Source organism: Anomaloglossus baeobatrachus, chromosome 1 (genome assembly GCF_048569485.1).
Source record: "Anomaloglossus baeobatrachus isolate aAnoBae1 chromosome 1, aAnoBae1.hap1, whole genome shotgun sequence".
Lineage (NCBI taxonomy): Eukaryota > Metazoa > Chordata > Amphibia > Anura > Aromobatidae > Anomaloglossus > Anomaloglossus baeobatrachus.
In genome coordinates, this window is record NC_134353.1 from 713,738,665 (window position 1) to 713,763,426 (window position 24,762).

General features: G+C 43.3%; 1 protein-coding gene across 10 annotated transcripts in view; it reads right to left on the reverse strand.

The window, feature by feature from the left end:
• Nucleotides 1-24,762, reverse strand: part of FBRSL1 (fibrosin like 1) — a 792,546-nt gene that overhangs the window by 448,082 nt on the left and 319,702 nt on the right. For all 10 annotated transcript variants that reach the window (XM_075321861.1, XM_075321929.1, XM_075321892.1 and 7 more), the window contains one exon: nt 19,815-20,015. In XM_075321861.1, coding sequence (XP_075177976.1) covers nt 19,815-20,015 — 201 coding nt within the window. The remainder of the gene's footprint in view (nt 1-19,814; nt 20,016-24,762) is intronic.

A 24,762-nucleotide genomic window follows, 5' to 3' on the forward strand; every position in this document is an offset into this window, starting at 1 on the left:
CAGCTGCTATGACTACACTAAACAAAAAGAAAGAAAAAGAATACAGCAGCACCCTGTAAGCGCTAATCTATTATAATAGATTTATTTTTCTAAGTACTGCTGTATTCTTTTGTTTGTCTTTCGTCTAGTCAAAGCAGCGTGCACCTGTTCACACTTGTTATGTTCTATTTGAAGATGCCGGTCAGATTTTGTATTTTTGCAGTAAATACATATATAGCCTGTAGAGCGCTATGGTATTAGCCAGCACTATAGAATACATTGTCATTTCAACAATCCAAATAAAAGACACTACCCATTGGCATTAACTGCACTAATAATGTCATAGAAATCTGCTTTCAACACTATTAGAAAGATTTTGACACAGCAGGATCACCGGCAAACAAATGTCAGATCCAATTATTCCACACTTTGTAGTGCACAGTATTATTATCAGTAAAACAGGAGAGGACATTTTTCCAAGGATCTAATTACCTACGACAGATTCCTTTCATCAACAGCTGCCTAAGAATAGAGGGCTGAGTATTATCTCACATGGTTTTTTTAGCCGACAGCAGAGGTGGTGTGACTTGGAGATGTGAAGTCAGAATAACGCACTTCAGCAATACCCTGCTCTGGAGGAATGGTGTAAGACTTTCCCAGCAGATTGTGGGCTACAACATTCCTCACTTATTGCTGGATGTCCTCATGCGTCAGTTCAACAGCCTTGCTGCATTCAACATGACCTAGAGCGGGCCTCCGAACAAGGGAGTCTGCCAACATTTCCCAAGAGGTTTGTCAATTCACAGTTTTATGTTTCCAGAAGACTGCATTTCACAGAGGCCAGACATGAGGCTCCTTACCTGCGTCTGCCAATTACATAAACCACAGATCCTGTTCTACAGTAAGTATAGCCATAAATGAATATCTATTGTGCTCAGTGGGAGGGAAAACCAAGCACGTTACAATGTCTACTACCTAGAAACCGAGTTCTCTCTTCGTTTCAGTGTATTTGTGTGATGGAGGACTTGATATTAAATGAAAATATAGCTTTGTTATGGGCATTTATCTAGGTTTTACCTTTCTCACACAGGATTTGCTGGTGCAATATTTTAGAGCAGAGTCTAAAATGCTACTGGTTGGGTAAATATGGTATCCCTGTTCACATATGGTTCTATTACCTGCATCAGGAAAAACGTAGAATAATTCATGGAAAATGTCTAGAAACCAGATTCTTTTTTATTGCAAGAATGTTATATAAAGTTCAAAGGGAACCAGTCTGGTGAACCCGTGCTATTAAACAGCCACCATTGTGATTTAGAGCCATAAGCTAGCAATAAAATCATGCCCTTGGTGTACTATGCAATAATAAGACTAATTTGCATATGTAAGTGATAACAATAAAGGTTATTATTGCAGACATATGACTAACTATGTGTCAGAGAAAAATTGTAAAATCCCTCCATCTACGAGGAGTAGACATATCACATTGAACATATGGGATTAATTAGGGCGGCACGGTTGCTCAGTGGTTAGCACTGCAGTCTTGTGGTGGCTCAGTGGTTAGCACTGCAGTCTTGTGGTGGCTCAGTGGTTAGCACTGCAGTCTTGCAGCGCTGGGGTCTTGGGTTCAAATCCCACCAAGGACACCATCTGCAAGGAGTTTGTATGTTTCCCCCGTGTTTGCGTCAGTTTCCTCCGGGTTCTCCGGTTTCCTCCCAGACTCGAAAGATATACAGATAGGGACTCAATTATTGTGAGCCCCAATGGGGACAGTGTTGCCAATGCATGTAAAGCGCTGTGGAATTAATAGCGCTATATAAATGAATAAAATTATTAAATTAATTATTATTATTGGGGAGGAGAGAAAGAGCTGACACTTCAATCTTCATTGAAGTAGGACCTCTTGCAGTGGCCAGGTAATTACAACAGAAGATCTGCTCTGAGAACCAGACACAAAGGCTAGAATTCCTATATTCAGAGGCGAAAAATTACACTTCCAAAGGAATCAGCTTTCTCTGCTAAAAAGATTATCTCAGACGCTCAGAAGTCAGTGATTAATATCGGGGTTGCATCGATGTGATATATATGTGAGATATATTTCAGCGTCGTAAAGAAAGAACGAACATAACGCATTCACACACATCACCGTAAAGCAAGCCAAAGTCCACCAACTGATATTGATTAAATGGATGACGCTATCTATGCCATGTTTCATCTCTATAGAAAGGTAAAATTGTGATAGGAAACATGACCACAATATCTCCTGCCTGGGAAATCCAGAGGCAACGATATCTTGAAAGTTGGGGATCTCATAAAATTCTAAAAGCTCTATCACATCCCACGACCAGTCCCCATATGTGGGCATAATCTTTATGTAATAAAAATCGTACTTTGGGTTTCTGTCACTTTTTAGTCCTGGAAGGTACAGCTTTCTGTGGTTTTATCCATTCTCCAAAGGAGAACCTCCGTCAGCTAAGTGCTGAGCCATTTCCATGACACAGATTTAGTACTTTTCTTTACTTATCCCTTTTATTATATGCTGTTGCATATATTGGATTGCTATGTTCCCCTTTGTAATATTTTTTGTAGATTTTTATAAAACACTGCCTACTTTTCGGATTAAATATATAAAATTTAATAGCTTTGTTCCTCTTGTTCTATAAACGGCATCACTGAAGCTCCTTGAGGCCAAATGTTACCAGCAATGTGTGTCCGATTGGCCTTTATAAACAATTGGTGGTGGCAGCTAGTTTTTCTTGGGTTATTGTGGATTTTCGAAGTGACCGTACAGAGGTTTGTACACTAAACAAAAATAAAAAAAACACACTTGTTTTTGCTCTTATTTTTCATGAGCTGAACTGATATATCTAAGACTTTTTCTATGTACATAAAAGGCCTTTTTTTCCTCAAATATTGCTCACACATTTGTCTACATCTGTGAAGTGAGCACGTCCTTTGCTGAGGTAATCTATCCACCTCACAGATGTGGCATATCTGATACGGATGAGACAGAATGATAATTGCAAAGGTGTGCCTTAAGGCCCCGTTATGCTATGATTTATCGGATATGTCGTCGAGGTCACGGTTTTAGTGACGCACTTCCGTCGGTAGCGACGTTGTGTGTGACACCTATGAGCGACTCCGAACGATCGTAAAAATAGCGAAAATCGTTGACACATCGTTCAGTTTCAAAACATTGTTCGTCGTTTCGAAAGCAACAGACACATTGCTACGTTTGACACCCTGCCAACGACGAACAACTTCGTTAGTGCCTCCGTCATCAGCAACGCGGGCGTGTCATTAGGAGCAATGCTCCACGCCTCCTCCGCTCTGATTGGTATCATGCCAGGGAGTATGCAATGGACAATTATACGCCTCTGTTGTTGCCGGAATCGTTGGGAGGAATGCTGTGTGACGGTGTCCACATGACCGCCTTGGTTAAACAATATATCGCTGAACGATGTTGCGTTGTTTGTGAGATGGGTACGTGTGACCGCTACAAAACGACCTATGAGTGATCTCGGCAAATCGTAGCAACGATCTGGGCGTGTCACATCACTAACGATATCGTGTGTAAAGCGGCCTTTAGGCTTGCCACAATAAAGGACCATCTAAAATGTGCAGTTTTACAGTATTAGGTGCGTCCGGTGAGGTCAGAAAACCAGTCAGTATCTGGTGTGACCACCATTTGCCTCACGCAGTGCAAAACATCTCCTTCGCATAGAGTTGATCAGGTTGATGATTGTGGCCTGTGGACTATTGCTCCACGCCTCTTCAATAGCTGTGCAAAGTTGCAAGATATTGGCAGGGAGTTGAACACGCCATCATATACGGCGATCCAGAGCATCCCAAAAATGCTCTCAATGGGCGACATGTCCAGTGAGCATGCTGGCCACGCTAGATATTTTCCGCTTCCTGAAATTGTGTATAGATCCTTGCAACATGGAGCTGTGCATTATCGGTATTTCTGTCTATTCAAAATAGCATTAATAAAACACACCTGTGTTTGCTGTCCATAACATACACCTGCCCATACCATAAACCCACTGCCACCATGTACTCTATTCACAATGTCGACATCAGCAAACTGCTCATCCAGATGACATCATGCACGCAGTCTGCCATTTGCCCTGTACAGTGAAAACTGTGATTCATCCGTGAAGAGAACGCCTCTCCAATGTGTCAGATGCCATCAAAATGTGACCATTTGCCTACTCAAGTTGTTACGACAAACTGCAGTCAAGTGGAGAACCCAATGAGGATGACAAACATGCCGAGAAGTTTCCCAGAGACAGTTTATGCACAAATTCTTTGGTTATGTAAACTGATTGTTACAGCAGCTGTCAGAGTGGCCGGTCTCAGACATTCTTGGAGGTGTAGACGCTGGATGTTGAGGTCCTTGGCTGGTGCGGTTACACACGGCCTGCGGTTTTGATGCCGGTTGGCTGTACTGCTAAATTCTATGAAACGCCTTTGGCTATGGCTTGCTGTGGATAAATGAACATTCAATTCACGTGCAACAGCTCTTTTGGACATTCCAGCAGTCACCAGGCCAATTGCACGCTCCCTCAAAACTTGAGACATCTGTCATCCATACAGAGTCCTCCATTGCGCTCCTGAGCACGAGCACTTCTCTCTGCTATGCTTAGGGCAGAGTATAGTATTGTAGTGCGTATGCTTTCTTTGACCTTTCCCCGCATCTGCACATTACAGTGCCCTGCTGCAGGCAAAGCAAAGTAGAGAGAAATGCGTGTGTGCAGGAGAGCAATGGCGTCCTCTGTGTGGATGACATAGGACGTGTCATTCACATGAAGCAAGAAGGAGGACGGCGATCACAAGCAGAGAGGAGGCACTGGATCAAGATCAGAGACGCCCATTGGACCGGACCACCCTACCCGCAGGTGAGTATTATAAAAGCTGATTTTTATGTTATACAGATCAGCTTGGGCACTTATATACAGCATTATAGAACACTGTAAATAAGAACTTATTGGTGGTAGCCACCGCTTATAGGGGACAAATCTTGTGACCAATTCCCTTTAAGTTATTTTCACAAGTTGCAGCCTTTTCACATTTTTTGCCTTAGTTTTTCTTATACAGCAAAACTGCATAATTTTCCTATCAATTTTGGTTAAATGCTGCATAAAATCTGACATCAAAGTGTGTGAATAAACCCTTATTAATGCATTTACACAGATTTTTCATGATAATCATTCCACGCAACATTCTTGTCAAATTATGGGGCAATGTAAATAGGCTGCAGATCACTCATTGAAAGAGCAAAATGCTTGTACCTCCGGGTCAAATGATTTTTAAGCTTTCTTAAAATTAATCGCTTCTGATAACAGATCGTCCTTTGTAAACAGGACATAGACTATCATTGTTCTTCTTGGCAGCATATCTGTACAGAACGATCTATTACCGATTGTTCTGTGCACATGTGAAGTGCAGTTAGGCTACTAAATCACCACCAATAGGCAAACATATAGCCAACCAGCTGTTATTTGTGGCCTAACGACATGCAACATACATGGCTATAGCAAAATCTTGACAGCATTCGTTGTACAAACACAAAACTGAATCATACCAGATTCCAACTCATGAATAAGTCATTTACAGACCTTAATGAATGAAAACACGACAATAGGTGTAAAGGTAGGTGGTGTTCAGACGACCACTGTAGGACCAGCTTGTCTAAACCCTGTCAATTAGCTATTAAAATCAGGGAATGTGAAGCACTGTAGCCAATAAAATGTTACGTATGTATGGAACAGGCTTGCCATAGTGGAGAGGCTCATACAGTGTTGACCATAGATAACCATCAGACTATGGGTAGATGTGAAGTTTTTATTATATTTTACTGTATTATATATTGTATGACGAATTTCTGATTGTACACGGATTTCTGAGAATTAATGGATCATCATCATCAGATCAAAACCAGAACACTTCATAGCATGGAGAAAGCAAGGAGGGTGTTGATCAATACAGCAGCCTTTAGATATAAATCAAAGTGGGATTCTCAGGAAAAAGGAGATGAAAGGGTAAAATGAAAACAAAGAGAACCGTGAATGTTCACAGTGTGTTACTGGAAACAATAGCAGCCTGCACATCTCCACTGCATGTCCGCCGGCTGCCAGAGGCTGAGCCTGAGGCCAAAGCGCTCTCCAGTGCCCTCACCTGCCAGACAGCATTTCACAGAGATGCTCAGTCTTTGTTTCTGGGAGAGTCTCCCTGCACCTGTTCACTCCAAGTTGCTGGTAGACGGAGTTTGCAGACGCGTAATATCACCATAGAATTTCCTCACTCACACAGTTGTGGCTTTGATAGCACTTTTCATGTACATTTTAAGGGGAACCCTGTCAGGTGCACTATGTACCCAGGACCACGAGCAGTTCTGGGGGCATACTGCTAATCCCTGCCTAACCTGTATACACTAGCATAGATAAAGGGATCTTTAGAAAAACTATTTCTGAAGATCTTTTACCGTATGCTAATGAGCGAGGGGACTAGTCCCTGAGGCGTTGCATCCCTGGCTAGGTGGCCCCATTAGCATGTTAGTACGCATTGCGCAGCGATGACAGCGAAGAGGTGAGTGAGGTCATCCTCTAACACTGCACATTCATTACCATGGTAGCACACCCACAGGGACGTACTAGCATGGTAATTGGGCAGACTAGCCAGGGACGCAACGCCTCAGGGACTAGTCCCCGCGCTCATTAGCATACAGTAAAAGATCTTTAGAAATACTTTTTCTAAAGATCCCTTTATTTATGCGAGTGTATACAGGGACGGTTAGGCAGGAATTAGTAATATGCACCCAGAACTGCTTGTGGTCCTGGGTGCATAGTGCACCTGACAGGGTTCCCCTTAAAATGTACATAAAAATTGCTATAAAAGCCACAACTGTGTGAATGAGGAAATTCTATGGTGATATTACGCGTCTGCAAACTCCATCTACCAGCAACTTAGAGTGAACAGGTGCAGGGGAGACTCTCCCAGAAACAAAGACTGAGCATCTCTGTGAAATGATGTGGTCCTGGGTGCATATTGCACCCGACAGGTTCCCTTTAAAGAGAACCAGTCAAGTCGCCTCCAGCCCAGCCTTATTCCCTCCCTAACCAGCCCTGTGTAATGCTACGAATATGAATGTTTAAAAAAATATATATAAACGTCGCGTTCCCTATGCAAGTTAGGGCATTGGCTAGTAGATGGGGTGTTTCCCCTAGTCGGCCCTCTTTCTGTGTTATCACGCCCCTGTGGGAGTGAGAATATGATTTCCATGAGCCGGCGTCACCGCCAGGTGGTGGAAATCTCGCGACTAGTCACTGGCCTAATTAGCATAGGGAAAGCAAAGTTTATAAGTCATTTTTTTGCACATTCATATTAGTGAATAGTGTTCTACAGGGCTGTTTATGGATGGAATTTCTCATACATGTATGAACGCTGCTGGGCTGGAGGGCATAGGGGACCTGACAGGTTCTCTTTAAGGAAACAACAGGAACGGACCAAAAAAATGAGAAGTATAATTGGGTCATTTACAATTTTATGCATCTCAGATTCGTTCCTAGTTTAAGATTTGAAAACAGAGGTGTCTGACTGAGCCTTACTGCAACATGCCAAGCTAAAGGAGAAATAACCCGAATAGTGGGGTATACAGCGCTTTCACAAAAATGCTCAGTTATACCCAGTTCATTTTATAGGGGAGCTATATGTCAGCATTTTATTTAACTCCTTCACCACCCAGCCTGTTTTTAGCTTCCTGGAAGTCAATGTAGAAAAATTTGCAAAGTAACGAGTAACCCAAATGCCGTACTATTCGTGCGAGTAGCGAATAGTGTGATATTCGGGTTACTCGTTACTTTGCACGTTTTTCCCCATTGATTTGCATTGCACTATTTGGAATGTATAAGCGAATAGCTAGGTACTCGCTCAACTCTAGTTGTACGTCATTTTAGTGGTAAATTTCAGCTAATAAGATTTCCGTTTATTCATTAAAATTTTGAAAATTTGACAAAAAAAAATAATTGAAATATTTGCAATCTTCGAGCTTCGAATTTTTAGGTCCTTAAAACGGATGGTTATATTACACAAAATCATTAAAAAATAACATTTCCCACATGTCTACTTTACATCAGCATCATTTTTAAAACTTATTTTTCGGAAGTTAGAAGGGTTAAAACTTCACCAGCAATTTCTCATTTTCCCAAAAATATTTACAAAAATTTAAAATTTTTTCAGGGACCACATCACATTTGAAGTGACTTTGAGAGGACTATATGACAGAAAATACCCCAAAGTGACACCATTGTAAAAACTTCACCCCTTTAAAGTGCTAAAAAAAAATAATAATAAGAAATTAAAGTAATGTGGAAGTTAAAAATAAAAATGTTACTTTTTCCAACAAAAATATTGCATTTTCACAAGGGATACCGGACAAAGTGCACCATAGAATTTGTTGTGCAATTTCTCCTGAGTACGCAGATACAAAACTCAGAACGGAAGGAGCGCTATATTGTAGTGCAAATTTAGTTGGAATGGTTTGCGGATGCCATGACACATTAACAGAGCCCCTGAGGTGCTATAACAGCAGAACCCCCCAATTAGCGACCCCACTTTACAAACTGCATCCCTCAATGAATCTAGCTGTGCAGTAATCGTATTGACACCACAGGTGTGTACCGTTTTTTCGGACTATAAGATGCACCGGACCATAAGACGCACCCTGGTTTTAGAGGAGGAAAATAGGAAAAAGTTTTAAGCAAAAAATGTGGTCATGACACACTGTTATGGGGCGAGGATCTGCTGCTGACACGGTTATGGGGGTAATGTCCCCAAATTCTCTGCTAAGGTACCCCAGCCTGGTAATGATCCTCCTGCCTTGCATATGATCCCCATCCTTGTATATATGTCCCTCATCCTGGTACAGCCCTCATCCTGATAAATACCCCCATCCTGCTATATACTCCCATCCTGGTATATGACCCGCATCCTGTGGCACACAAAAAAAAACAAACGTTTATACTCACCTTTCCTCACTCCAGCAGCATCGCTCGCCCCCCTGTCTGTGCCGGCAGCATTTCTGCTAAGCTGTGTGGAGCAGTCACCGTTGAATGCAGCATTGTGATGTCTTCCTTTCTGCCGCCCGCTGATGTGTGTGGAGACTAGCGGTGCACACAGCGATGGCATCATCACTGTGCTCACCGTTCTCTACACAGATCAGCTGACTAGCAGACAGGAGGACATCGCGATGCTGCAGGTGACAGTGACCGGTGAGTATACCATACATATTCACTGAGCCCCGCACTGGTGGTGATACGCGGGGAGCAGTGAATACAGCCGCACATGATCACTCCAGGCTGTAGTTGCCAGGGGTGATAACGCGGGCCGGCTCTCCCGCCTATCATCCCGGCCACCTGTCAGCGCCGGCTTCAGCGCTGAGAGATGCTCGGCAGGAGGATGGGAGTGTATATGAAATGAGCGGGGCCACGTAGTCACGGCAGGCGCTGCTACAGCATGCTCATGCCGCCGATGACCTGCTCCACCGCAGTACCCTCATTCCCCGCAGCCCTACATTCAGACTATAAGACGCACCCCCCACTCTCCCCCAACATTTGGGGGGAAAAAAAATGCATCTTATAGTCCAAAAAATACGGTAATCGAATTGAATACCTTTGAGCGATGAACAAAAAATAAATTACATTTTTACCACAAACATTTAGCTCCAGATGTTAAATTTTCACATGGGGAAAAATGTGTCACACAATTTGTGCTAAACATTGCATTACCCCACATGTGGCTGTACAGCACTGCTTATCCACACGGCAAACCTCAGGAGGGAAGAAGCGCTATTCAACCTTGGAGCACAGATTTTCATAGAATAGTCTCATACGCCATATACAGAGCACCTAAGTGCCAGAAGAGCAGAATCCCCCCTCAAGGGACTCTTTTAATAATGACACCCCTCTAGTAAATTTATCTACAGGTATACCGGCAATTTAGACTCCATGTTGCGGAGTTAAAATTGCAATTATGCTATCATAGTGCCCATACATTGTGCCCAGCTTGTGCTTCTGGAGAAACACACCCTGTATATTAAACGGGCTCTCCTCACTAAAGAAATGCCAAACATGTGGAAGCTGAACATGTTGTAGCCACACGGTGGGGCTCAGAAGGGACGTTTGCATTTGGATTTGGGAGTGCAGAATTCACTGGATTTCTTTTATGGGGTGAGGAGCCATAGCACTTTTCCAGAGCCTTTGTGTTACCAGTAAAGTCAAAACCCTCTATATTTCCATTGACAGATGACAGACCGGAGGGGGGGGGGGTTGTTTTTTGTGGACTGAATAGAAGCTTTTATTGTGAACATTTTACATATAATTTTGGACCACATTATCCCGTGCTCTACGCTGCACTTACATCTAACTCTCCAAATGAGGGAATTCAGATGACACCCCCATGGATCCATTCACTATAGTGAGGCAGCAGAGTTACTGTGGACCCTATCATGCCTTTGCTCAGCAGCGTCCTTTTTAGATGTGCACAAAACTGGTTCACCGCACTTTTATACAGTATATGAACACTTAAAAAGACTGACACCGCCGGATCATAGGACTGACAGTCCAAAATGACTCCATCTGGATGATAGTGAATTTTCCACCACGGATTCCGTCTGAATCACGTATTTCAGAGATAAATGTGAGCTGAGCCTTACGCGGTCTTTGGGAGGATGAATGAACAAATGAACAGCAGGTCAAGAATTGTTCTTATTCATTTTTGCTGATGATCACTGTGAGGTATAAGAGATTAGACGGCTTTATTCTTAGGGGATAAATGAAACAGCAATTCAGGAATTGTTGGTGTGTGGGGTGTTTATGCCGGTCACCCTGTGATATAAGTGATAGCACAGGTATATTCTGTGAGTCAGTACATTTACAGTGATACCGCACTTATTATTTTTTATGTTTTGTGACTTTTTTCTATAAAAATGTTTTTATTGTGTAAAAGTAATTTTTTGCATTGCTCTATTCGGAGAGCAATATCTTTTTATTTTTCTACTGACTGAGCTTTTTTTGCAAGTGTAAATGATGGTGTCAGCTATATTATTTTATTTACATACAACTTTTTTTTTTATCCCATTTTATTCCACTTTTATGATGATAAAGCAAACGTTTTGACACGTCATTTTTTTTTCCTTCCAGTGTTCACTGAAAGGATTAACTAGTGTGACACTTCTAGATCGGGCTGTCCCTGATGCGGGGATACTAAATAGGAGTACTCTTCTTTATTTTTGTTTTTAAGTATACTTGTTTATTGGAATAATATTTATTTCATTGTTTTGTACTTTGGGGATTTTTTTTTATATTTTTACAATACTTTAACTTTTGTTGAATACTTTTTTTTTTTTTTTTACTTAGTCGCTCCATGGGACAGTAACTTCTGATCACAGGTATAATGTATTTCAATGCACAAGCATGGCCATGCATTATACTTGTCAGTGTGACACGGACAGAAAGCCTCTGAGACCATGCTCCTGGCATGATCTAAAAGGCCACCGTCATGAGCAAACCCGGAGGTTAGTATTTGACCTCTGTTTGCAATGGCAACGACTGGGACCTCGTGATCATGTTCCGGGGGATCCGGTAGCAAAGAGTGCTGTGATTGCTATGGATCACAGCATTTAGGGGATTAAACAGTTAGGGCCTTGACTATCATTTAGGATGCACTCCCGGCGAGGATTGTGCGGGCACAGCTCTTGTGCCCTGCACGATTGGCATGACCTACCTATACGTCATAGAACCACTTCGAAACCACAATGTATGGGTACATCAAAGGTCATCAAGGGGTTAAAGCAGCAGGTCTTTATGAATGCAAGTTCATATGTGACATTCATTGTGATTATCATAGGAATTGCAAAGAAAGCTAGTCAGGATGACCTTAGCCCAATACAGTGAGATTTCTAATCTTATACGTATGTGACACATGGCCCCATAGAATTACATTACAAAATATTGTACGGTGTTCAAAAGTGAACATACTTATATGGTGAATGCATTCTTGTCACTAATAACCATAGGCAAAAAAGAAAGCTATACACCTAAGAAAGCTGTTGGACAAATGAGCTGACTCAGTTGACCGCTATCCCTTCTTAAACCACCATACACAGGTACATTCAGCCCAGCTAACCTTACATAAGTTCTTAAAGGGAATCTATCAGCAAGTTTTTGCAATTTGAGAGCAGTATGATGTAGCGGCTGAAAACCTGATTCTAGTGATGTGTCACTTACTAGGCTGTGTGTTGCTGAATAAAATCAGCATTTTATCTGCAGGAGATACAGGACTAGATGTTCTGTGCCTCCTAGTCAACTGCTTTATGTAACCCTGCATTCACCACTGATTAGCAACTATGTGTCAATGTACAGTGTACACAGTAAGCTGCCAATCTTTGGTGTGGGGGGCGTTATATATGACTCAACATTCTGAGCACTGCTAGATTTGCAGCAGAGAAAACAGTGATTGCATTAAAACAGTAGTAAGCAGACCATCAAGTCACATATTGCTTGAATCAATGTCTCAGCCTCTATATTATGGTGCTCTCAGTTTTCTTTGCAAATAACCTGGAGACAAATTCCCTTTAACAGAGAGTGGAATAAGCTGTGGCCAGAAATCTCTGCAGGCTTATCTCCTATGAGAATAAAAGGACCATGTTGAACTACATCAAGCCTGAATGTTGTCAGTCTGCCAGCCTATGTGTATAGGCCAATTATGGAAAAAGTCACTCCACAGCAAGTTCTAAATTCCAGTTATTGATGCTTTTACCTAGATTTGCCAACATTTTTTTTCATTATATATCTATATCTATCTGTACTAGTTGTAAATGATGCTCCCTGGATAGCACTACATAAAACACACATCCATAAAGGACAAGTCCCCGCTATCTAGACCCGGCACTGTACTGATACAGCCTGTGAAAGGGTTAGCAGTTTCATTACTTAAATATAACCCTAAACTATCTAAAATTTTCCATTCAAAACTGACCATGAATGACTTCTACAAATGGGAAAATAACAGATAGCTAAAAAAAATATGACAGTTATTACCATTTCATGATCTATGGACCACAAATACTGAGAGCAGATTCTTAAAAAAAAAATCTTTACAAGATAAAAATTGCCCATACATTTCTCAGAATATCCATAGGCAGATACCCAATACCCTTCAAGCCTTGCAGAGAGCAGGGCAGACAATACTACACTGAAGTGGAAACAGAACACTCTCCTGATCCGAACACTAGACTTTCCCAGAACAATCATTTTCGGGGCCTATTTTTCCTGTGACCTCTATAAGAGGTCCCTTCCTGCGCTCACCGTCTGACTGCGCTTCCTTGATTGTTTAGCTGGAATTGATATCCATTATCATCACAAGAGAGGAAGTGGAGCGCAGTAATAAAAACCACTGAGCTACATTTGTATCCAATGCTTAGCCAGGAAGCATCCAGATAGTACAGCCCTGCAAACATATAGAAGCATTCACAGTCATCACTGCATTGGAAGAGGAAGTGCAAAGTGCCCACGGCCAGTAGCCCAGAAGACGTCGCCCAGATACCCGTTTCATAAAAAGCTCATGGCTTAGGCTGGGGCCACACGGGGCACTACTGCGATGTTCGCACGAGACTCGGCTCACGCCGGCAGCACAGCAGGAGCAGAGTGTCATGCGAGGGTCCCTGCATCTGAGGTCCGATCATATGAGCAGACCTCAGCTGCGAGGGGCGGGCTGGCTGTGCGGAGGGGCGGGAGGGATTTATCTCCCTCTCTCCTCCATAGCCGGCTATTGCCATTCTCGCACTGCACTGGCAGTACACCAGTGTACCGCGAGTGCAGTGCGATTTTTCTCTTGTCCCATTCTTTTGAATGGGTGCGAGAGAAAGTCTCAGCTTACAATTGCAGCATGCTGCGATTTACTCGGTCCAATTCGGGGCTGAGAAAATAATCGCTCATGTGTGCTGTCACACAGGCTAGAATTGGTCCGAGGGGAATGCGATGTTTTATAGCACTCCACTCGCACCGATTTTCTCGCCGTGTGGCTTAGGCCATGCACTTTAAATGGGATTCATTAACTTAATATGGGTGACGACAGAAAAAAAAAAAAAAAAATAATCAAGAAACCCCTAAATATGTTTCTGTACAAGGTTTGAGGACTTTCCTAGTTCTTAATATTTGTCGCACACTTTAAAAAGGAATCTGTCAGCACGTTTTTGTTACCTTACCTGAGAGCAGCATGATGTAGGGCAAAGAGATTCTGAATCCAATAATGTATCACTTAGATTACTGGCTCTAGCCCTTCTGATACATGATAAATCTAAGGGGTGCTTCACACACAGCGAGCTCACTGCCGAGATCGCTGCTGAGTCACGCTTTTTGTGACGCAGCAGTGACCTCATTAGCGATCTCGCTGTGTGTGACACTGAGCAGCGATCTGGCCCCTGCTGCGAGATCGCTGCTCGTTACACACAGCCCTGGTTCGTTTTCTTCAAAGCTGCTCTCCTGCTGTGACACACAGATCGCTGTGTGTGACAGCGAGAGAGCGACAAATGAAGCGAGCAGGGAGCAGGAGCCGGCGTCTGACAGCTGAGGTAAGCTGTATCCAAGATAAACATCGGGTAACCAAGGTGGTTACCCGATATTTACCTTAGTTACCAGCCTCTGCAGCTCTCACGCTGCCTGTGCTGCCGGCTCCGGCTCTCTGCACATGTAGCTGCTGTACACATCGGGTTAATTAACCCGATGTGTACTGTAGCTAGGAGAGCAAGGAGCCAGCGCTCAGTGTGCGCGGCTCCCTGCTCCCTGCTCACACAGCTAAGCGGTGTGCACTGGTAACTAATGTAAACATCGGGTAACCATACCCGATGTTTACCTTAGTTACCAGTCTCCGTAGCTTCCAGATGCCGGCTCCGTGCAAGCGCAGCGTCACTTGCACGTCGCTGGGGGCTGTTCACTGGTCGCTGGTGAGATCTGCCTGTTTGACAGCTCACCAGCGACCATGTAGCGATGCAGCAGCGATCCTGACCAGGTCAGATCGCTGGTCGGATCGCTGCTGCATCGCTAAGTGTGAAGGTACCCTAAGACTCTAATTGTAACAGTGTTGAGAAAGCTAACTCCGCCCACTCCAGCCTCTGTATGTACATTTCTATAGACAGTGAGCTGTTAATCACAGCTGGTGGCATGTCTCACTAGGTCAGCTAGTTCAGTGCACCTTTTGCTGTGATTAACAGCTCACTGTGAATGAGAATCTTCTAAGGCTAAAACAAACATTGTAGGTAAACAACAGAATACAGTGTAAACACATTACTGAAATCTCTGTGTTACCCTTACAGAATGCAGTCTTCAGATTATATAGCAAAAACCTTCTGACAGATTTTCGTTAGGCTATGTGCGCACGTGTGTGCTCTGCACGTCACCTAAAAGGTGCGCTTCAGAGCGCAGCTGAAAAGCTCCGTTCTGAAGCGCATGGTGCCAGCGAGAACGTGCGCTCTGCCTGCAGCTCCTGCCATAGACAGAGCAGGGGCTGCCGGCAAAGCGCACGGAAGAAGTGACATGTCACTTCTTAGAACGCAGCGATTCGGGCAGCAGCCGAATCGCTGCGTTCTAATATGCCACGTGCGCACGGCCCCTGCACAATCTCCATAGATTGTGCAGGGGACGCAGGATGCATGCAGTTACGCTGCACTACAAAGCGCAGCGTAACTGCATGAATTACGCACACGTGCACACATAGCCTTAAATGAATCAGAAAGGAATGCAAAGAAAAAACTGAAGGGTAAGTTCACACGATGTGTATTTGGTGAATGTTTGATGTTGCACCTATTATGCAAACCAGGTTTCTTGTGTTTTTGTGGGCATTTTTTTTGCATATGTGTTATCGCTTTTGTGACGGTGAGATTTTTTCCTGTTTGGCATGAATAAAACTGCTTTGTTTTTGATACCTCCTGGTATATGGCTTTAATAAAACTTTGCCGATAAAAGTAATGTATTGGTTACATACAGTTCTAGCATATTTACGCAGCATAAACACACGCTTTTTACCGATGGATGTTAGATCATTTAAATCTATGAGGAAATTCTTCAAATAAAAAGCATATATAGTGCAAGAGAAATTAGCATGTTGCAGAGTTCAAAAAGATGCACTGCACTTCAGGTTACGTTGCGTGAAAAAAGCAAAGCACAAGACTGATAGAAATCCCATTCACTTTGCAGAAGCTGTAAGATGCTGTGTGTGTGTGTATGTGTGTGTGTGTGTGTGTGTGTGTGTGTGTGTATGTGTATGTGTATGTGTATAATATATTTTATTTTTGCACAAAAATATGTTGTGTCAAAAAAGCCCCAGATATTGTGAGCTTGGCCCATGATGGCTATGTGCATGGATAGGTCCACCCATAGACTCTCCCATATACGGCAGTCAAGACACAAGTCATCATGGAGAAGTTTATCAACACTGGCATTCTATACGCCTTGCATAATAAGCATGCTCGAGTAAGATGTGCCAAATTTATTGATATTTGCACATCTTGGGAATGTCCATGTGCAAGAAAAAAAAAAATCTATGTCAACCACGAGGAGGCTAAGATTTCATCTACAATTTATCTCACTTTCTAGAGGGCATTATAGCAAATTTGTCATGTTGACCTTTTAAAAATAAAAATGCCTGGGACAACGCAAAAGTGCAACTTTTTGATGGCAGGAAACTAGTGACAATGTTTCTTCTTTTACATTTCTAAGTCACTGTCCATGTTTAAAAAATCCTGAAATGTTGCAGTTTTCTCTGGCTGCTGAGTTCATACTAGGTTGGCATTCCACTTTTCAGCAGCCATCTCCATATCACAGGCAAGACACTACGAGATCCACCATTCACAACATGTAATGGTCACAGGTCCCCTTCTCCCCTCTCTAGACCGTTACCTCTGATGTCTGAACTGATCACAGAGGGTGGGTGCCACTGCACTCTCTATATGGACGTAAACGAGGCACAAATCAAAGCCTAGTTTCTGGGCTTCCATGGTACACGAGGCTGTTGTAATGTGTATCTCTGAATGCTGTTCACACAATAGCCCTGCAGTTTGGGGAAAAGGCTGCCACCATAATCACATACAGAAGATAAACGAAACCAGAATAGAAAGAAAAAAGTGATATGCCTTCATTGGGTTTTAATCAGATGAAAGCTGTAGGTGATGCATCTCCTTTAAGCATGGCTTTAGTAGTAGGGTGCTGCTATAGATTAATCTGTTGTCAGTAGCGTCTGATAGAGGCGCGGCTTTAGATCTGGCCTGGGTTATGCTGAGCTCCACGCTGCGGCTGGGGATCCCCGGGTGGATTGGGTGAGCAGCTGTGAATTTGATGCAGTCACAGATTATTGTTGCAGTAGAAGGGACAGCCATCTGTGCCCTCATCACGGCGTGCCGCTGTTCTTTCCTCGAGACCCTACAGCCCCGCGCTAACCCCCTCCATCAAAGGACTGACACAAATAATTCACCATCTTGACAGCACTGGGCCACAATGTGTTGATTTCAATTTTACGAGATCTACTCATTAGCCGCAGAAAGTGCATGTACATTTGTTTGCGCTCAGGCAATGGGCTTGCACGACTCCCCTGTACCAAGGACGGCAAAACAAACCAGTTTCTATGGAAAACCCATTAACTTTCATCAATAATGTAGACACCATATGTTTGTGATCAGGCAATGATATAACACTCAAATGAAGAAAAAGAGAAAACCAGAAACACAAAAAAAATCGCTATAGCAGTAAACAGCATTCTTCTCCTCTGACGAGCCTTACGTCAAGAATGTAATGAGCACATGGGGAGAACAGGCACATCACACACATCCGAGGGCAAATAACACCACCAACGTCTATAAAGACAACAGGAGGAGCGGCTAATATCATCCATATAGAATTTAACTATCTGTATGAATCAGGAGGAGCCTTCCTCCAGCCCTGTTTACGAGGGGCAGGAAAGGGGAGAGATGGTGTTTAAAAAGGTTTAAAGGGAACTTGTCAAATGCTACTTATCTGCCGTTATAGAGGTAATATGGTGGTGAATAACAATTAAAGTCTGTCTGGTTGGCTATGAGGAGAGCATTAGGTTCATTTCTCCCTGCAGCCGCACACATCCAGCCATATGGCCAGTGTAGGAAGTTGTCAGTTATGGCATGCCGTAATCCCTCCCTGGCACTTTGGCAGCGTGTGTGTGTGTGTGTGTGTGTGTGTGTGTGTGTGTGTGTGTGTGTGTGTGTGTGTGTGACGTATGTAGCGTATGTATGTGTCTGGCTATCAAAGTGTCAGAGAAGGATTACAGCCGCGATCACTATGCATTTAGGGGTGACTAACTGTTCCTTCACCGCCCTATTGACTGGAAGTAAGCGGATGCACAGAGAATAAAACTTCCTTTTCCCCTAAAGCCGCTGCTCTAATAAACCAGCCAAAGAGGATACCCTTATATCTGCAGAAAAACAGCGTTTCTGGATGTGAAGGATTCCTTTACTTCTACTCATTAGATTACCTATTATAACTATGTTCATAGTTTTATTACATGTTTGTTTTTTCTTGCAGAAACACCTCAAGAGTTTATATTTAAAAAAAAAAAAAAAAAAATGAACAAGTGAAGAAAAAAAAAAAAGAACACAAAAACAAACCGCACGATGTGCACTGCAGGCATCCCTTCCCCCAAATATTAATACGACGCCTATTCAAAGAGACATCCAATAGTTCCATCACATTACATGGGACTCGGGATGTAAGCAGGTTCAGATATCCAGGAGGAGGCCTCAGCAGGGAGGGTCTCCATGAAACTACAGTGGTCATCCAAGAAATACAGTGAAATAATTGTATTATTAACTGTACCCCAAAACGCCCGTCATAAGAAATCAGTAAGCATAATTGTGGTATAGGAGAAGCGCAGTCTGCAGAGGAGAAAACAGAACAGACATACCGATGTATACAGCCGAAGGGTGACTCAAGGGTAGTGCGCTAACGTCCGGAGGGAGATCGGAGCCCTATTGATAAGCAGTGGACAGGGCAAGGAAAGGGCTTGCTCACACGCTACTTTTTTGTGAGTATTTTTCAAGGGTAAAAAATGCTACATATTACAGTACCGGCAAAGTGAATGAGATTTCTGCAATCTGCTTATTTTTTTGCTTGTAGATTTTAACCATCAATGTGTTTTGTTAAATCTGCACGTCAATTCTTTCAGCTTTTTTCACCCATTCAAATGAATGGTAAAAAAAAAACAAAACAAAAAAACAAAAAAAAACAAAAACAAAAAAAACAGTAAAAAGTCATCCAAAACACGTTAATTTTATGCCGCTTATTTCCTGACAACTCTCCAGCTCAAAACAGAGTGTTCGCAGAAAATTGGTGCGTTTTTTTACTTGCATTTTTGCTTTGATTTTACTAGTGCGTTTTATCATTTGAGTGGGTGAAAAACACTGCAAAAATGGTGAAAGATGATGATAAATAAAAAAACAAACAAAAACCCAAACAAATGCACTAATGGTTAAAATCCGCAAGGAGAATATAGGCTTAGAGTGCATGAGATTTCAGTGATCCCTCAGACTAGTACTGAAAACTGCAATGTTTTTTACCCTTGAATAATGAGGAAAAAAATGCAAATGTGTGAATAAGCTTTAAGTCAGTAAAAAGCCAGAGTAGTACAGACATTGTATGGAAAACGCTGTGAATGAGAAAGATTTAATAATAATACAAATATTTCAATGTAACCCTTGTAGCAGTGTATAAATGGATATGTCCCTCCCAAAGCACAGAAGGATTTATCAGCCATACCTGATTAAATATCTTCAGCGGGAATTTCTTCTTGTCGCGCTCTTTCCCTCTCTCCATCTCCCTCTCGGAGCTCCCCGCATCGTGGTTGTGCCCATTCTCACTTGGCTCTGCACAGATGTATTTCCCGGACTCTCTGGATTTCTTAGCCGGATGACTTTCCCATTTCTCTTTTCTTTCGGGTGGTTTCAAGGACAGGTCTTTCTGCAATGGTAAGAAAAGAATACGTGTAAGAAAAAGAAATAAGCCTAGCAATAACTGGTGGGACTTGTGGGCAGCAATATCTAACATTTCACAAGTAAATCTGCCCAAAGAATCATTGCATTGATCCAATACTGGAGCTTTTAACCATATCACATTAAAATTATTACACATGTTTAACAGTAGACAATGGTCTCACACACAAAACCATGTCAGGATAATACAATCATAAGTGAATGTGATTTGTTGCAAAAATCAATCCAACATGTCTCATGGAGAAATACTGCTACCAAGCCACCAATACCGAACACAAAATCAATCAGGAGCACAGCTAGGAAAAAGAATCATCTCAACTAGTAAAGATGCAATGGTTTCTAATGTTCCCTGCCCTATCATCCACTCCCGTATGCATATTGTTGTCAGCTTGTAGGGTTAATGCCGCTTGCATTACTGGGAAAAACACAGATTCTTTTTCGGAGAGCAGATCATGGCATTAAACCAGAATGTCACTGGTCAGAATTAGTGATGAGTCGGTCGCGAACGATCCGACACAAAGATCCGGCTCCCTGCAGTGACTGACAGGAGCCGGATCACCAAAAGTGAGCCACTAAAATCGCTAAACGGCTGAAACCCCGCCCACCCGCATCTAAACCCTGCCCACTCCGCGAGCTAATTGGTCCCTTATAAGTGGGCGTGGTTTAGCCGTGGGTGGGCGGGGTTTCAGTGGCGTCACTATAATCTTAAATATGTGTTCACCTGGGGTTAACACATTTAATAAGGAGCCGAGAACGATCTAAAAGATCCGGCTCTTTTTGGTGAGCGGAGCCATAGGAACCGGATCACCAAAAAGAGCCGGACTGCCCATCACTAGTCAGAATGGAGTCTTACCACAAATGGCTGCATTTCTGCAGTGCAGTTACTAATCCGGCGGCTTACACAGTGTAAACATGTTAAAAAGTGTTTGGCCAATAATCACAATGCAATACCAATCCACGGTAAAAAAAAATAAAATGATAAAATCTGCATTTCTTTACAGCCATGAAACAGCATAGGATTACGGGCTATATGGAGAGAGTGGGGATACATGAACCCCAATTCATCAAAGCAATTTGGTCACAATTATGGTGTAAATTGGTTTGAAAAGTTACACTTTTTGTACAACTCAATTTGCGCTAAAACATTGCGACATTTGCAGTTTTCATGACAGTTTCTCCCAGCAACGCCAAAATGGACAGAGCTAGGTGGGATTGACGCCACAGCTCATCTAATTCATGATGAGCGGTGACATTCCTTATACCAGTCAGGGACTGGAGTAAGATTTGTGGCATGGTGCACACTACTTGTCAGACACTCCTAATTATTGAGCCATGCATCCCTTAAAGATTCAGGAGTGTCTGACTCTCCTCGTCAAAACCATCGCTTTCTATGTACTGACTCCTTATTTTCATAATGAGCTGCTGAATGCTAATAATAATAATACCGCCTCATGCAGTCATGTATTTCCAGCCCACATTGTGTTAGTGACAGCAGTTACACAGACTGGTTGCTGGGCAGTTGGAGCTTGATAACCACACATACATACAATCTGAGATCTTTACAAGTGTACATCATTACATCATACACCCTCTCAGAAGGAACATGGCAGATATCAGGTTATCTTATTAAAGGGGTTGTCCACTACCTACCTCAGATACTGATTGACATATTTCTCTAAAGGGGTAATGCCCTTAAAGAGCAATATACACTTTTAGGGTATGTGCGCACTAGGCGTTTTTTTTCACGCTGCGTTTTTATGTGCGTTTTTGTCTAAAAAACGCACCCGCGGCTAAAAACGCGGCAAAAACGCATGCGTTTTTGCCGCGATTTGGTGCGTTTTTTGCTGCGTTTTTGCTCACTGCGTTTTTAATCAGTGCACAATGCCATTAAAGATTGTTGATGAAAAAAAAAAAAAAAAAAAGGTCTGATGTCATTTCCTTCTTCAAAATGTTCATTGTATGCAGGAGAGCAGACAGCTGCAGAACTAGTGTATGCAGGAGAGCAGACAGCAGCTGCAGAACTACAAGTCTCAGCATCCTCCATTCACTAGTGTATGCAGGAGAGCAGACAGCAGCTGCAGAACTACAAGTCTCAGCATCCTCCATTCACTAGTGTATGCAGGAGAGCAGACAGCAGCTGCAGAACTACAAGTCTCAGCATCCTCCATTCACTAGTGTATGCAGGAGAGCAGACAGCAGCTGCAGAACTACAAGTCTCAGCATCCTCCATTCACTAGTGTATGCAGGAGAGCAGACAGCAGCTGCAGAACTACAAGTCTCAGCATCCTCCATTCACTAGTGTATACAGGAGAGCAGACAGCAGCTGCAGAACTACAAGTCTCAGCATCCTCCATTCACTAGTGTACGCAGGAGAGCAGACAGCAGCTGCAGAACTACAAGTCTCAGCATCCTCCATTCACTAGTGTATGCAGGAGAGCAGACAGCAGCTGCAGAACTACAAGTCTCAGCATCCTCCATTCACTAGTGTATGCAGGAGAGCAGACAGCAGCTGCAGAACTACAAGTCTCAGCATCCTCCATTCACTAGTGTATGCAGGAGAGCAGACAGCAGCTGCAGAACTACAAGTCTCAGCATCCTCCATTCACTAGTGTATGCAGGAGAGCAGACAGCAGCTGCAGAACTACAAGGCTCAGCATCCTCCATCCAGGACTGTATGCAGTTTTTTGCCCAAAAAGAAAAAAAAAATGACATGGGCTTCGCCATATTTTTGTATGCTAGCCGGGTACAGCAGGCAGGTACGGGCTGCCCCCAACCCCCAGCTGCCTATTTGTACCCGGCTGGGAACCAAAAATATAGAGAAGCCCTTTTTTTTTTTAATTATTTCATGAAATAATTAAAAAAAAAAAAATGACGTGGGCTTCGCCTAATTTTTGAGTCCAGCCGGGTACAACTAGGCAGCTGGGGATTGGAATCCACAGTGCAGGGTACCCATGCTTTCTGGGCACCCCCACTGCGAATTGCAGTCCGCAGCCACCCCAGAAAATGGCGCTTTCATAGAAGCGCCATCTTCTGGCGCTGTATCCAACTCTTCTAGCTGCCCTGATGCCGGGTGGCTAGCTAGGTAATAATGGAGTTAGGGCTAGCTGTATATTATCAGCTAGCCCTAAGCCCGAAATTCATGGTGTCACGCCAATATTAGACATGGCCACCATGAATTTCTAGTAATGATAAAAAAAAAAACACAACACAGAGAAAAATATTTTTATTAGAAATAAAAACACAACACAATTAGTGACTCCATCTTTATTGAAATAAACCCCCCTCCGCAGTAATCCTGGGTCAGGGTCCCACGCCGTCCAATCAGGATCCAATATCATCTGATCGGTTTGCTGGAAGGCAAAGCGATCATATGATGTGTCAGGATCAAGTGCCTGAATCCCATCACACATCAGCTGATTGTATAAAAGCCGATTATACAATCAGATGATGCATCAGTGCAAAAAAAAAAAAAAAAAATACATACTCACTTATGTGCTGTGGTGATTACCGGCAGCTCCTGGAGCGATCGATTGGACAGGAGTCTGATCCTGGCCCATCACTGCAGGAGCTGCCGGTAATCAGCTGATGAAGTCCCCTGACAGCAGGATCAGCTGATAGCCGGCCGGGCGCGAAAAAGCCGGCGACACCGCGATCAGCTGATGCGTCAGGTGACTGCATCAGGTGATCCACCGCCAGGTCCTGCAAGCAAGGTCCTGCCCCGGGGAGACTGCACACAGCCAGAGCGGCGGTACCGGGAGGAGATGGGAGCGGGCATGGCATCGGGACCCTGCGGACAGGTGAGTATATGACATTTTTTTTTTTTCTACTGTTCACTTTGTTTTTCGCCGCTGCCTCCACCTCCTGCCTGTACATGGCGCCGCACGGAGCTGACATGCACAGGACGGGAGGTGGAAGCAGCGGTGACGGTACCGGGAGGATTCATGCTTCTGTGTTTACCAACAGAAGGAATCCTCTTCCTGTACACGTCACTGTAGTGCCCACCCCTTGCGTTTATAGCTGCGTTTTTAGTCATAGAAACGCGGCTAGATGCGTTTTTCATTGCGTTTTTAACATCTCATTGAATTCAATGAGTGAAAAACGCAGTGGAAAACGCAGAAATAATTGACATGCTGCGTTTTTGTGGTCACCACAAAAACGCAGCTAAAAAAAAACGCTGTGTGAGGACAGCACTTATGAAAACCCATAGACATTGCTGGGGAAGCAATGTCACTGCGTTTTCAGCACAAAAACGCGGTAAAAAAACGCCGCTAAAAACGCGGCAAAAACGCCTAGTGCGCACAAGGCCTTACTGCCCATTTTCATGCTGTTTTTTGCCTTTCTGCTGCACCTTCTGTCATCAGCCATCACTTCCTATTCAGATCCCTCCACTCTCTTCTGACTACATTTCCCATCAGCCCTTGTGTCAAGCCAATAGTGAGCACAGCCCCTGTAACTCCATGTGACCACCCCCATTCCTCCACCATCGTCACACAGCCTCATCATAAGGTTCTGTCCAGGAGATTGCTGCAGGCAAGTCACTAGTTCAGTGCATGAAAATAACACAAAGCACCAGAACACCAACTCTGGCAATGAAGACTACCCCCTACTCCTCCTCACTTACCAATCTTGTTCTACTGTAGGTGAAGGGGTGTATGAATGTATGTGTACAACAGAGGAAAATCAGCAGGGCGTATATACATTATACAAGGTATATT